Source organism: Cheilinus undulatus, linkage group 20 (genome assembly GCF_018320785.1).
Source record: "Cheilinus undulatus linkage group 20, ASM1832078v1, whole genome shotgun sequence".
NCBI classification, from domain to species: Eukaryota; Metazoa; Chordata; class Actinopteri; order Labriformes; family Labridae; genus Cheilinus; species Cheilinus undulatus.
This window is the reverse complement of record NC_054884.1, coordinates 36,978,569-36,991,395: the sequence shown is the minus strand read 5'-3', so window position 1 is coordinate 36,991,395 and position 12,827 is coordinate 36,978,569. Positions and strand designations below refer to the sequence as shown.

General features: G+C 39.2%; 1 protein-coding gene across 4 annotated transcripts in view; it reads left to right on the top strand.

Annotated features, from left to right (window-relative positions):
• The window catches only part of fmnl1b (formin-like 1b), a 95,133-nt gene that overhangs the window by 73,430 nt on the left and 8,876 nt on the right, over nt 1–12,827 (top strand). For 3 of the 4 annotated variants that reach the window (XM_041815620.1, XM_041815618.1, XM_041815617.1), the window contains 14 exons: nt 18–101; nt 261–404; nt 1,101–1,209; nt 1,431–1,507; nt 2,828–2,921; nt 5,777–5,851; nt 8,681–8,791; nt 8,954–9,103; nt 9,200–9,301; nt 9,522–9,765; nt 11,594–11,782; nt 11,885–12,009; nt 12,136–12,338; nt 12,416–12,650. In XM_041815620.1, coding sequence (XP_041671554.1) covers nt 18–101; nt 261–404; nt 1,101–1,209; nt 1,431–1,507; nt 2,828–2,921; nt 5,777–5,851; nt 8,681–8,791; nt 8,954–9,103; nt 9,200–9,301; nt 9,522–9,765; nt 11,594–11,782; nt 11,885–12,009; nt 12,136–12,338; nt 12,416–12,650 — 1,942 coding nt within the window. The remainder of the gene's footprint in view (nt 1–17; nt 102–260; nt 405–1,100; nt 1,210–1,430; nt 1,508–2,827; nt 2,922–5,776; nt 5,852–8,680; nt 8,792–8,953; nt 9,104–9,199; nt 9,302–9,521; nt 9,766–11,593; nt 11,783–11,884; nt 12,010–12,135; nt 12,339–12,415; nt 12,651–12,827) is intronic. The other variant, XM_041815621.1, reaches the window with a different exon arrangement.

Genomic DNA, 12,827 nt, shown 5'->3' with positions numbered 1-12,827 from the left:
CTGTTTCTGTCTTCCAGCTGGGCTCAGGAGTTCCTGAACGAGGAGAACCAGGGTTTGGATGTTCTGGTGGATTATCTGTCCTTCGCTCACAGTGCTGTCACGTACGTATCACCCTGAAACAACATAGCTTCTCATTCCGGGAACAGCCACAGCATAACTGTGCCCTCTTATCTCCTTCACACATCCTGTCAATGTATAAAACATCTCCTGAACATCAGCACAGGCTACTTTTGTGTGACAGTAAACTGTGTGACTCACAGATATGATGTGGACTATTTGGACAACGGCACGCTAACCTCAGACAAAATCAAAACTCTGGAGAAGTCAGCCGAGGATCTGAGCAGAAGTGCCAGCAACTCTCCGTCTCACGGTGCCTCCAAGGCTGGCAAGGCCTTCACAGTCAGGTAATGATGAATCACCTGCTGGTGATGATGAGTGATGAGAGGAGGAGGCAGATGAGGGGTTGGTATTCTAAAATTAAATGACCATATCCACTCAAATAGTTTAAATTCAGGTAGTAATGGCACTTAAAAGTTAACATGAATGACTATAATGAATACTTCACCTATATTTCTGTTAGAAGAAGGTCAGTGTTGACCTAACCAGTTACAAGTTAATTCAGAAAGCTTGGATTGATAATCACAGTGAGCTGAGAGCTCCTCAGGTTTACCGTGGGTCACATGGGAACACCATCACACCCCTGCACATTCTCCGACATCTGATCCCTGTGATATGAAGCCACTGAATTCTTGTCATAGTTCTGTCGGCTCATCTTCACACCGTGTGTTTAAGTGTGACTCGCTCAGGTGTGAATGTGAGAAATGTGACCATAAAAAACATCAAAACAATCCGAACGATCACTAGACGAGTGGGAGGGTCCAGTCAGTCTCCGCAGCTCTTTTATCTGTCTTTATATACGTGGTAATGTTTGTAATGATCATGGATTTATGGGTCATTGCAGCTACAAGCTTGCCACAAAGTCTGATAGATAAATACCCTGTTCATAGCTATTTGGCTATTAAATTAAAAATAGCTGCAGATAAACTGTGTGTAGCTGTAGATGAAACAGAACTGTGACCTGCGTGTTTCTCACCTGGCAGATTCAACTCTCTCCAAAACAGGAAAGCGCTAAAGAACTCCCGTCCTGTGAGTCAGGCTGATGACGTTCACCTCTGCATCATGTGTTTACGTGCCATCATGAACTATCAGGTACTTCAGACACAGAGTTTGTAAGAACAGTTGAAATCCTTGACAGTTCTTGAGTGTTAATATTGTGCTTTCAAAAATGCTTTGATTTTGCATAAAGTGCTTAAAAGCGCTGTTGTATTTCTCTGGTGAAAAACAGTCATTTGAAAAGTTTGTTTATAAAGAAATAGGATACATCTTAGTTAAACTTATCTTGTTTTTTTTTTTTGTTTTTTTCTCCTCAGTTGGGGTTTAACCTGGTGATGAAACATCCATGCTGTGTGAACGAGATCACACTCAGCCTCAACAACAGAAACCCTCGGTAAAACATATTCAGTGAAGTAACACTATCTCCATTACATTCAACCAACTAAGAGATAAGTGGTTCAATTTGTGAAAAACATGGTTTTAAAAAAGTTCCTGAATTAATAGTATGTTTACAGTAACACTTTATTTTAGTGGGCCCTGATTACCTAGAAATGTAATGGTAATTACATAGTAATTTTATAGTAATAATTATAATTAGCTAGTAATTTCTCAACAATGAGGTGACAATAACCCAATAATACCTTAGAATTTTAAGTTATAACTCGGAAATATGAAGTAAGTATTTACCTAGTATTATGTATCAAGTAATTTCTTATTATATTGTGGCAATTCTCTGTATTTCATTGGAATTTTACCATGTAATTTCTTAGAAATAAGATGATAGTATTTCTATACAATTGCTTGATAATTCTCAGGTAGTTTCTTTATTTGGGCCCACTATATTTAAGTGAGTCCTTCCTCTTAATCCTCTAGTAATTTTAGGTGGTGTACTTAAAATTTGAGGGTAATTATACCTTATTTTAAGTTACATTAAAGGCATTGTGCATTGATATAACTTTACACAAGGCTCGCTTACTCATGCCTCCTTTAAAATTTTAAGGTAATTGTAACTTGTTTCAAGTTAAATTAAAGGCATTTTGCATTAATGTAAAATTATCATCTCATTTCTAAGAAATTAGTAGATAAAATACCAGCTTATTACCAGAGAATTGCCCAAGTATTATGTGAAATTTACTGATAAATAGTACATCATTACTAGGTAAATACTTACTTTTTATTTACAAGTTATAACTTGGAAATATTAAGTATTAACTGAGTAAAAACATATTAATTATCAAGTACAGTTCTCTGCTTTTCAGTGGTATTTTACCAAGCAATTTCTTAGAAATAAGATTCCTAGGTAATATCTTTTTGTGGGCCCACTATTTTTTATTTTTTGAGTCCTTTCCCCAAAGTAATTTAAAGTAGTTAGATTAAAGGCATTGTGCATTAATGTAACTTGACACGAGGGCATTTTTTATATTACATAGATACATACAAGAAATTACTTGATAAAATACGTCTAATTACAGAGAATTGCTACAATATAAAAAGGAATGACTTGATACCTTATTACTATGTTAATTCTTACTTAATATTTCCAAATTAATACTTGTTAAAATTCCAATTTATTACTACATTATTACCACCTTATTCCTAAAATAATAACTAGATAATTATTCGTAATTACTCTTAAATTACTACATAATTTCTAGATAATTAGGGCCCACTAGAATAATGTGTTACCAAAGTTAAATATCTCTGTGTTTTTCAGGACCAAAGCTCTGGTTCTGGAGCTGCTGGCAGCCGTATGTTTGGTGAGAGGAGGTCACGACATCATCCTGTCTGCTTTCGACAACTTCAAAGAGGTTTTTACCCTTTTAATCCCCTCATTATTTACACACCTTTTCTGTTTGAGGTTCAGGTTTTGGTGACTCTTTAGTCTTCCTGCTTCAGATAAAATTTCAAATGAGTGTTTTCAGACTAGGCAGGATTTTTTTGTGCTGACACCAAACATGATATTTCCCCCCTTCCCTCTCGCCAGCTGGTCTTCTTTCACATTTGTGACACTGTTTACAGATGGTGATATGCATGTGTAGTTTGAAAATCTGCCAAGAAGATACAACTATGGCGACCACTTGCATTGACATTTGTTTATCCTAGGTGTGGACAATACTCCATGGTGCAGGCTACTGTGGATGTTAGAATTGTTTTAGACACCAACAATGTTACACGTTTGTGTAACCTTGCAAAGCTGATGGATTAGCCACATTCCATGTCTGTCATCAGGCAGACCCATCTTACAAAGCTTTGATCTATTTCTTGAATTTGTTGAAAAATACCTAATAATCTAATAGTCTAATAATAATAACAACCTATAATAATCATGTATTAAATCACAATCTCAATATTAGGACAAAAAATTGCTATTAGATTATTTTTGCAAATCATTCAGCCCTAATCCACACTGTGCACTTTTGCTTATGTGCATGCACAAGCAATCACACTGTACTGAAGCTCACCTTTCTATCCATGCCAGGGCCAGCAAAGTTTACTTTGCTTGAGTAAAGTATTTAGAAAGTAAAGTTCTTAGACTGGTCAGATGAACTGGGCTGTAGGGCTTGAGCATAGTATGGACAACCTCAGGATATTTCTGGTTTATTATGAAATGCTATACAGACAGTGTTTGGGATGTTTTCACTGATATCTGTATGTTACAGAGCTGTTGTAAGTTGTTTAGTTGTAAATTTGGCTGACTTCTACATGATTTGTAGTACTCAGTCAAATTCAACATAAATGGTGAAGTGTATGCTCAACTCAGGAACAGAATGCTTGTCAGCTTGTGATTAAAGCAGATTTATGGCAAGAATTCTTCATGCATACAAATTAATTTTTCCATTTGTTCTGCTGTTGAAGTCAGAGATAACCTCCTGTACATAACAATCATCAGCACGAATGAGTCAGCCCACATTCAGACATTAATAAACAGGCTTTATTCTGTACATAGACGTGTTATTAGTGTCACGGCACCCACATACCAGAGGCCCTTTAATGTATGTAAACCAGGTTAAGGGGAACCCCAGACCCTCGTCAGCTGCTCGGTCCAGTTGTCCTTCTGCCAGTTGAACCTGACCGAAGAGGCGTAAATATGTGAAACATTTGTTGAGTCGCCTCTGACCTCTCCTTGGCCTCCCTCTCATCTTTGACTCAGAAAGCAGCATCTGTTGTTAACAGATCTCCTGCTGTGGAAACGGCACTGCAGGCGCAGAGGAGAATGAACCTGAACCAGGAGGGTTTATTTTTAGTCCAACTCAACGATGTTAGAAAACCTGCCCTGCAACAAACTCATTTGTTAGTTTTGGATTCATTTCTAAAAACTCGGTTGTAATTTCCTGTAAAGACCAGTCATTATAAGCTGTTTAAATTTAGAAACTCAATCAGAAACATTTAAAACAGCAGTTTTATTAGACTGAATGGCTGCTATAAAAGTATTTTATGAGTACACAGTTTTATTTTCTCATTTGATTTTTATTGTGGAAGATCTCTTTAAAATCTGCAGATTGTTTCAGTCTTTATTTCTGTGTTGTGTTGCTATTCTCTGCAGGGTCTGGTGTTAGCTTGCAGTCGGAATTTTCTTCTTTTATTTTTATCATTTGTTTATAACACTAGTTTTTCTGTCATTTTAATGTTAAATTTAGTGTTAGTTTAGGTCACTTCTTGTTTATTTGACTATACAAATTTAGAATATAGAGCACAAGACATCCTTTAAACAGGGAAAGAAAAAAGATTCAGGAGCAATTACAAACCTGTCAGTTTCCAAGCTCAAAGCCCTCTGGCAGCATCATCTAGCTCTCTGATTAGTGCAGCATTAGTTACCACAGCGGTGGCTTGAGTATCACAGTGAGTGGCATTTGTTTTGGTGCTGCAGCAGCATCATTGTGTGTGTTTCTGTGTGGGTGAGAGCCAAAGAGATGGAGGGAGCGATAGATTGCTCGTGGTTTTAGCGTAGCGTAGAGGCAGGCAGGCTTTGAGCCAGGGGCTGATCATGTGTCTGTCAGTAGCAGAACGTGGGCTTTGTTTTGGGCCGTGCGGACTTTCAGGTTGGCGTGCTGCATTATTTAGAGGACATGAGTGGGCACACGGGGGAGGAAGACGCTGATGGACGAGATCTAATAAAGGACACAGCAAGAAGAAAACACAATAGTAATTTAGCCTAATTTCACAAGCTTTAGTTTTGTTTATTTTCCCCTTTTTTCTGCAGAACAATGGGAACAAAAGACGGAGCGTGGCTTAGTAATTATCCAGAACGATGCAGACAGCACTCATATCTGTGTTTCTATGAACTGAAATGAACCTGAAGCTGTTTTCTCAAATGCAAATTACACATAAAAACAGCCAAATTACACTCCTGTTAAATTAAATCTACATATAATTCACACCCTGTGAAATGAGCGTGGAGAGATCTATAGAAGATAAATGGATGATTGCAGTATTATTGTTTGCCTGTGCACACACTGCCCCCCTGTGTGCACAAACAGAAGGCCTTGAAAAACAAGTTTATTTATCTCCTCCATCATCACACGCTCGCCTCTCAGGCCTTCACCCAGATTAAACACATCAACAATTAATCATAGAGCTCAATAAAGACAACAAAGAGAGAGATCAGGGGGAGCTTCTCTCTGCCAGGTGCTCTCTGCTGATAAACAGTCTTTTTGTTTTTCAGGTATGTGGAGAGAAGAGCCGCTTTGAGAAGCTGATGGAGTATTTCTGCAATGAAGACAGCAACATCGATTTTATGGTAAAGACTAATTAATGTAAAGTAGTATTCCCAACAGGAGGGCCATTTCCACTCACTACTGGTTCTAGTAATGTAAAACTGGAAGCTCAAATCACAAACCTTTAAGTAAATTTTGACTATCATGACTGCTAAAGTCAAAGAGGAGTTAAAGTCTACTTTTTGTATGAAATCAGTATTTATTCATAAATAAAGACATTACCTCCAATTTTCACATACAACAGCTGAGCTGTGATTTGCTGGGGAAATGCACTGCAGAGCAAATCACTCCGTCTCTAGTCACTGTAGTATGTCAACTAGACCGATTGACTATGTCTAGTCAGTCGGTCTAGTTCCACTGCTCTTTCTCTTGTCCGGCTCCCGCGCATCCTAGAAGTGCCACTCCTCTCCGCTTCATTGCATATACGCTTGAGGTCTATTTTTGACACTGGCCGCTGCCAAACGGCGTCAGTCCACGTGAAGCAGATCGATCTAAACAGCCAGATAAATGTGCAAAGTATCCGATAACTTAAAAATACAACAATGCACAGATTCCTGACAGTAAATCATTGCTATATCAACGTTACATCTCATCCTGCAGCAAGAGCAGAAGATCATCAGGAGGTCAGTGGGTCCCAGCACTACAACGGCACCATTTACAAGGAAAAAGTTAAGTTTTGAGGTGGAAAACCTCAGAAATTTACATGAAGCCACAGTTACCATGCAGCATATATCAACTTTTTAACTTGATAATGTACTCACCCTTGATGGAAGCAATAAAATCATATAATCATGTTGAAATTAAAAGAAAACAACCCTAAAAAAAAAAAAAAAGGCAAAATAGTCCACTGTTGACATACTACTCCTGTGTGAACTCTCAGTTCCCCCATGATCTCTTCCCTCTCATCACTCGCAGATCAGAAATGATTACTGCATTGTGCTGCGCTCTAGACAGGCTTACAGGGAGAGAGGTTGCTCACCTTTGGTCGGAGCAAAACCGAGGTGCTACAGAGCACGGCACAGCTTGTGTATTTCGAAATTAAGGGTCAGACTTTAAGCCACCTGGTACATGAAAACAGTGAATAATGGAAGATCTAATAAGCTGTGGTTACTCATGAGACATGGAAAAAATACTGCAAGTAACAACCAATTCTGTGATTGATTAATGTGCAGTTTATTTGTACAGCTTTCTGTTGCTTCTGTTCCTCCTACTTCTGTAGGAATAAAAGGACATGAAACTTCCAAAAAACGAGACATTACTACGAATAAACATTTAACAACACTGGGACTCTTCTCAGTCCCAACATGAAAATAACCCTCACAGCCAGCCTTGATGTTATTATCATTATCATTTAATGCATAGCATAGTGAAAAGTCAGTCCCTCCTTTATGGCTAACCTGGCTGAAGAGAGGGATTAACACTGATCATGCACTGATTATGCACGATACAAGTGGAGAAATAGACAACGACGTCATTTTATCTTCTGTTTATTTTGTTTCAGTCTTCTAGTGAAAAGTGCAAACAACAATGCATGCATTTACAGCATGGTTGTTCAAGAATGTACATTTTTTATTTGTGAAATTGTACAATTTAGACTCTAAATTATTTGCACTTTCATGATGTTTATTTTCTCTTGATGGCCCCTGGTGTCCAAAGCATTTAAATCTAAATATAAATTCTGTCTTGACAGCATGCAGGGTAGCCTATATTAACAGTGTAGTGAAAAATAAGACTGCAGGTTGGGAATTTCAGCTGTCTTAAGACATCCCTGTCTCTATTCTCTACTCTCAAGCTTTAGCAGACTCTAACAAGTACAGCTTCACTTCAGTACGACAAAAATCCCTCACCTTCCTGTGCATGCATGGCGAGTTCCCTATTGACAGGGATGCACTGGTACTAGACTAAGTACAAAAACCAAGTACTTCATTGTATCATAACTGTTTTAAAATTATTTTGAAAGTTCATCTTATTTTTATTGGATGATCTTCATCCCCCCCTCTTGAAAACATAAGTGCATGGGTTTCATTCTCTTCCACTTCCTCATTTATGTTAAACTATCACCAAACTGCAGACATGGCTCTGACTTTGACTACATACTCACATAATGAGAGCTAACGTCATGCTTTAAAATGATAGTGAATGCTATAACTGTAATGTTTTATGAGCACGAGGAGGAATACTTAGGCTTGGAAAGCTTTTCATTATACTGCATCAACACCTCGTTTGTGACAACCAGAGCTCTTTTACTCTGCCAAGTAAACTGACTGGAGGATTTTAACACTAGCAGAGATTATTTCTTACATTAAAATGTAATGTAATGTATGTATAACTTGCTTTTGAAAAATTTTCATATAGAAAAAAAAAAACCTTCACAATTTCCTTAAGCAGAAAGTTGCATCATCCAGTTGGGTTAAGTTTTAAGATGACGGAACAAAAACAAAAGATTTGTTCAAAAGGTTTGATGTAAGCATGAGTAATATCAGATTTACCAATCGGTTTGATCATTGCTGCTCCACGTAGTAAAAACATAACTATTGAGTTGCACCATTTCCTGCTTTAAATGTGAATCAGAGCCAGGTTTATTGGCGTGTCTGTTCACACAACTAAGCAATTTGATTTGGTTTGGTTGCAAAAATCAGTAAACGTAAGTGGATTAAAGAATTAAAAGACTTAAGAAACCAGCACAACACAAACAGTGCAAATGTGTAATGGAGATGCTGTGCAGTGTCTGATCATCCTCATTCCTCCTGTAGTTATGCAAAATGCTTCTCTTATTAGCTGTGGTGTTTTGTTTTCAAACAGCAGCTGCTGCATGTTAAATTACATGTTTCTGTTGTCTTTGTGACCACCAGGTGGCTTGTATGCAGTTCATCAACATCGTGGTTCATTCAGTGGAAAACATGAACTTCAGAGTTCATCTGCAGTACGAGTTCACTCATCACAGACTTGACGAATACCTGGAGGTAACTTTGACCTTAAAAAATTCTTTGTTAAAACTTTAAACTGAAAATATCTTATTCATAATGCAGTTTTAATTAAAAATCAATTAACAAGAAATAACTAATGTTTGATGCATTTTTATCCTGTTTATATTAATTTCTGAGGTGTTGTGTGTTCTTGTGCAGAAGTTGAAATTCACAGAGAGCGACAGGCTGCTGGTGCAGATTCAGGCCTATCTAGATAACGTGTTCGATGTTGGAGCTCTGCTGGAGGACGCAGAGACGAAGAACGCTCTGCTGGAGCACATGGAGGAGCTGCAGGAGCACAACACACAGGTACGCATACTGCAGGCACAAGTTCTTATTTACTTATTCTAAAGGAGGAGAAAAGAATCACAGTATATTAATGAAAGATGTCTTCGTGTGTGACAGCTGAACACGCGGCTTCAGGAGAATGAGAGGGAGGCGATGGAGAGAACCTTGGACCTGGAGAAGAAGCTCATTCAGACGACCAAAGAAGTGGAGCTGCTCAAGGTAGACTTCACCAACTTCCAGAGTATTCATCACAGCTTACAGCCTGACATTGGGGTTTAAATTTGACCTGTCATACTTGCCATAGCTGCCACAATATAGATGTTTTCACCCAGCTTTTTGCCAAATACTTTTGGCTTAATATTTGTTTTTGTCCAGCTCCTGTCTTTGATGTTGTCATTAGTATCCACAGAACTTCTGATGATTTTGTGTTGTGTTGCAGGAGAGTCTTCGTGAATCATGCTCTCAGGTGGCGCTTCTGCAGCAGCGAGAACGAGAGAGAGAGCTGGAGCGAGAGAGGGACAAAGAGAGGGAGAGAGACCAGGACCGATCGGTCCAGGCCCTGAAGGAGCTCGAGGTCAGAGTCCAGGATCTGGTGGAGCAGGGCCTGGTCCGGATGGAGCGCTCTTCCTCAGGACGCCTGGACGTTCAGGTGGTCCCCACCAACCAGAATAAGTTACAAAAAGGTGACTGTTACTCATGTTATAATACCAGTTTTCAGAACAAGTCCTCACATTTGAGTATCACCAATATGAAGTAAAAATATAGATATTAACACATCACACTTTTAAGAGCTGCTTATGATCAGAGAAGTTGGCTACGCCCTATATCGTATACATGTACAGTACTAGTCAAATGTTTGGACACACCTTCTCATTCAAATGTTTTTCTTTATATTCATTAGTTTCTACATTGTAAATTAACACTGAAGACATTAAAACTATGAAAGAACACGTCTGGAATTATATAGCAAACAAACCAGAATCTATTTTATACTAAAGATTCTTTAAAGTAGCAACATTTTGCTTTGATGACAGCTTGGCACACTCTTGGTATTCTCTCTAACAGCTTCATGAGGTAGTCAATCTAGGACCAGTACCACATAAATACAGTGCACACAGTTTTGCTCTGCTAGGAAAGGTTGGCGAGTTTTGTGTAAGGACTTATTGGAAAAGGCAGTGCTAAAAATGAATCTATACCAGACTTCACAACTACTAAAACAAAGACAAGAAAATATGCAGTCACAGCTTGCCATTGGATTTACCCAGGAAAAGGTACATCTGTAGCCTAGCTACTATAAAACATAGTTTTGGTTGTTTATAGCAATGATCCTAAAGCTGTCCTTGGTGGATCACAAATTTGTGCCAGGAGAAACAAAGTTGTCGTGTAATGATGAGTAAATTTAAGTGTTTTTCCTCAAAGTTTAAACTTTTTAAAGGGATATTTAGGTATTTTTGAAGTTAGGTTGTAAAAGGTTGATGATAGTAGTACCATTATCCTCCAGTGATTTCAGTGAGCGCTGACTCTTCAAACAGGACGCTGGAGGAGCTAGGCTATACAATGTAGCAAATGGGCACAGTTACTCCACCTAATTTTGTGAGTTATAAGTGACAATGACCCCCAAAACAATGCTGGCTCAATTTTATGCTGCATCATAAAATTTTGAAGCATTTTAAAGCCTCTGTATTTGGCACTATTTTAGATGCAAGCTACTTTTATTAAAGTAAACATTATACCAACTGTTCTTGTCTAATAATCAATATCAGCCATTAGAAGAATAAAGTCAGAGCCATAAACTTACTTGGATGACCAATTTCCATTCAGCTCTCCTGTTTGAGGTCAGTTTCTCCAGTTTAACTTCAGAATTTTGGTCGGTCAACCGCTTGTGTTAGTACAGCAGAGAACTCTGGATGGGGAGTGATGCAGGCCGCAGTCGTCTTGAATGTCCTGAAGAAGTGTTGTAACTACGTACCACTCATGACAGCGGTAGCTCACATGGATATTGGCTCACAGTTACCTCACCGGGTAACTCTGGGTTTCTCCTGCTCACCATCTTCACTAAAGTTTTTCTCCTCTCTCTGTCTGCTGGTTTGTAGAAGTTCGTCTGTGTACTCCAGTTCACTGAAGTATCTCCTCGTATTCAAAGTAAATGGCATGTCATCATCACTCCAAACAACATCACTCATTTTAATCTTGTTTTGGTTTAGTTACTTGTTTCATCTGATGAAGCCAGCAGACCAAAACAGCTGATTAGTGATACAATGAGGCGGAAGAACAAAACCAAAACTTGCATTGCGACATAGTGCCAAACACACAGAGGTTTTCTGGGTGAAAATTAAAATGCTCCAAAAATGTTCGATATAGCGTACAAGTGGGCCAGCAAGTTTCTTGAAAAGCCCAAAATTGCACCCTGAATGTGCTTGAATTTAACCTTGGTAAAGATGAACAAACAGGACTTTTCTGGAGGTATACATTTTGCCCTTGTGTTTAAATTTTTCATTGTTTGTTTGACAGTCAGAGAAGAAGCAGAAGCCGCTCCTTCCTCCTCTGACCTCATTGATGGTCCTCTGCAGACAGCACCAGTCCAAGCTCCTCCACCTCCACCTCCTCCTCCACCACCTCCTCCAGCTTTAACTCCAGCTCCTCCTCCTCCACCAGCAGCTCCGCCTCCTCCTCTGCTGCTCGTGAATGATGGAAACTCAGGTAATTCCACTGCAAAAGCAAGGGAGCATTATAGGGGAATATTTATATGTAAATGTGACAATGTGCCATTTATGGTTAAGACTTTTTCATTATTTTTTTTAGGTTGTAAAAAAAAGAAGCCGATTCAAACCAAATACCGGATGCCGCTGCTGAACTGGCAGGCACTCAAATCCAACCAGGTGGCAGGAACCATCTTCAACGAGCTCGACGATGAACACGTATTAGAGGTTTGATATTTTTAACTGCTGTTGGTTTTTGATGCAGTGTTTTTACTGCCGATGTCCTGAAGCTCTTATATTCAAAAAGGTTAGTAAACTTGGGATTTTCTCAAACAAACCTGGTATCTTTTTCAGGAGCTGAACATGGTGGCATTTGAGGAGCAGTTCAAGACTAAAGCTCAGTCCTCCCCTGTAGAAATTGGAACCCTTAGGATGAAACTGGCCCACAAGACCCCGAGCAGAGTGTCTCTAATGGAGCCCAACAGGGCCAAAAACCTCGCCATCACTCTGCGGAAAGAGGGAATGGCTGCGTCTGACATCTGCTGTGCCATAGAGACGTATGTACCAGAACTCAGCTAAATAATATGATGAGAAAGCAGAATAATAATAAACTTGTCTTATGTTATCCTTAAAGGTACAACCAGAAAGCTCTGAGTCTGGACTTCTTAGAGCTGCTGGAGCGTTTTATCCCCACGGAGTATGAGATGAAGCTCATCCACAACTACGAGTGTGAGGGCAGGCCCCTGGATGAGCTCAATGAGGAGGACCGCTTCATGGTGCGATTCAGCAAGATCCCCCGACTCTCCCAGAGAATCAGCACACTCACATTCATGGGCAACCTACCCGAGAGCGTCCAGATAATACAGCCGGTGAGCTTACGTAAAAGGATTGGTATGAATTTATCTTTAACTGTTTAAGAGAAGAGAATATTGCCACTAGGTGGCAGCAGCATTATGTTGCCATGGAGGTCTGACCTCTTTTAGCTGATCATTTTAGTTACTAACTCTTCATCAGACGTTCAGCTGCTCTGGCTCTCAGATATGCAT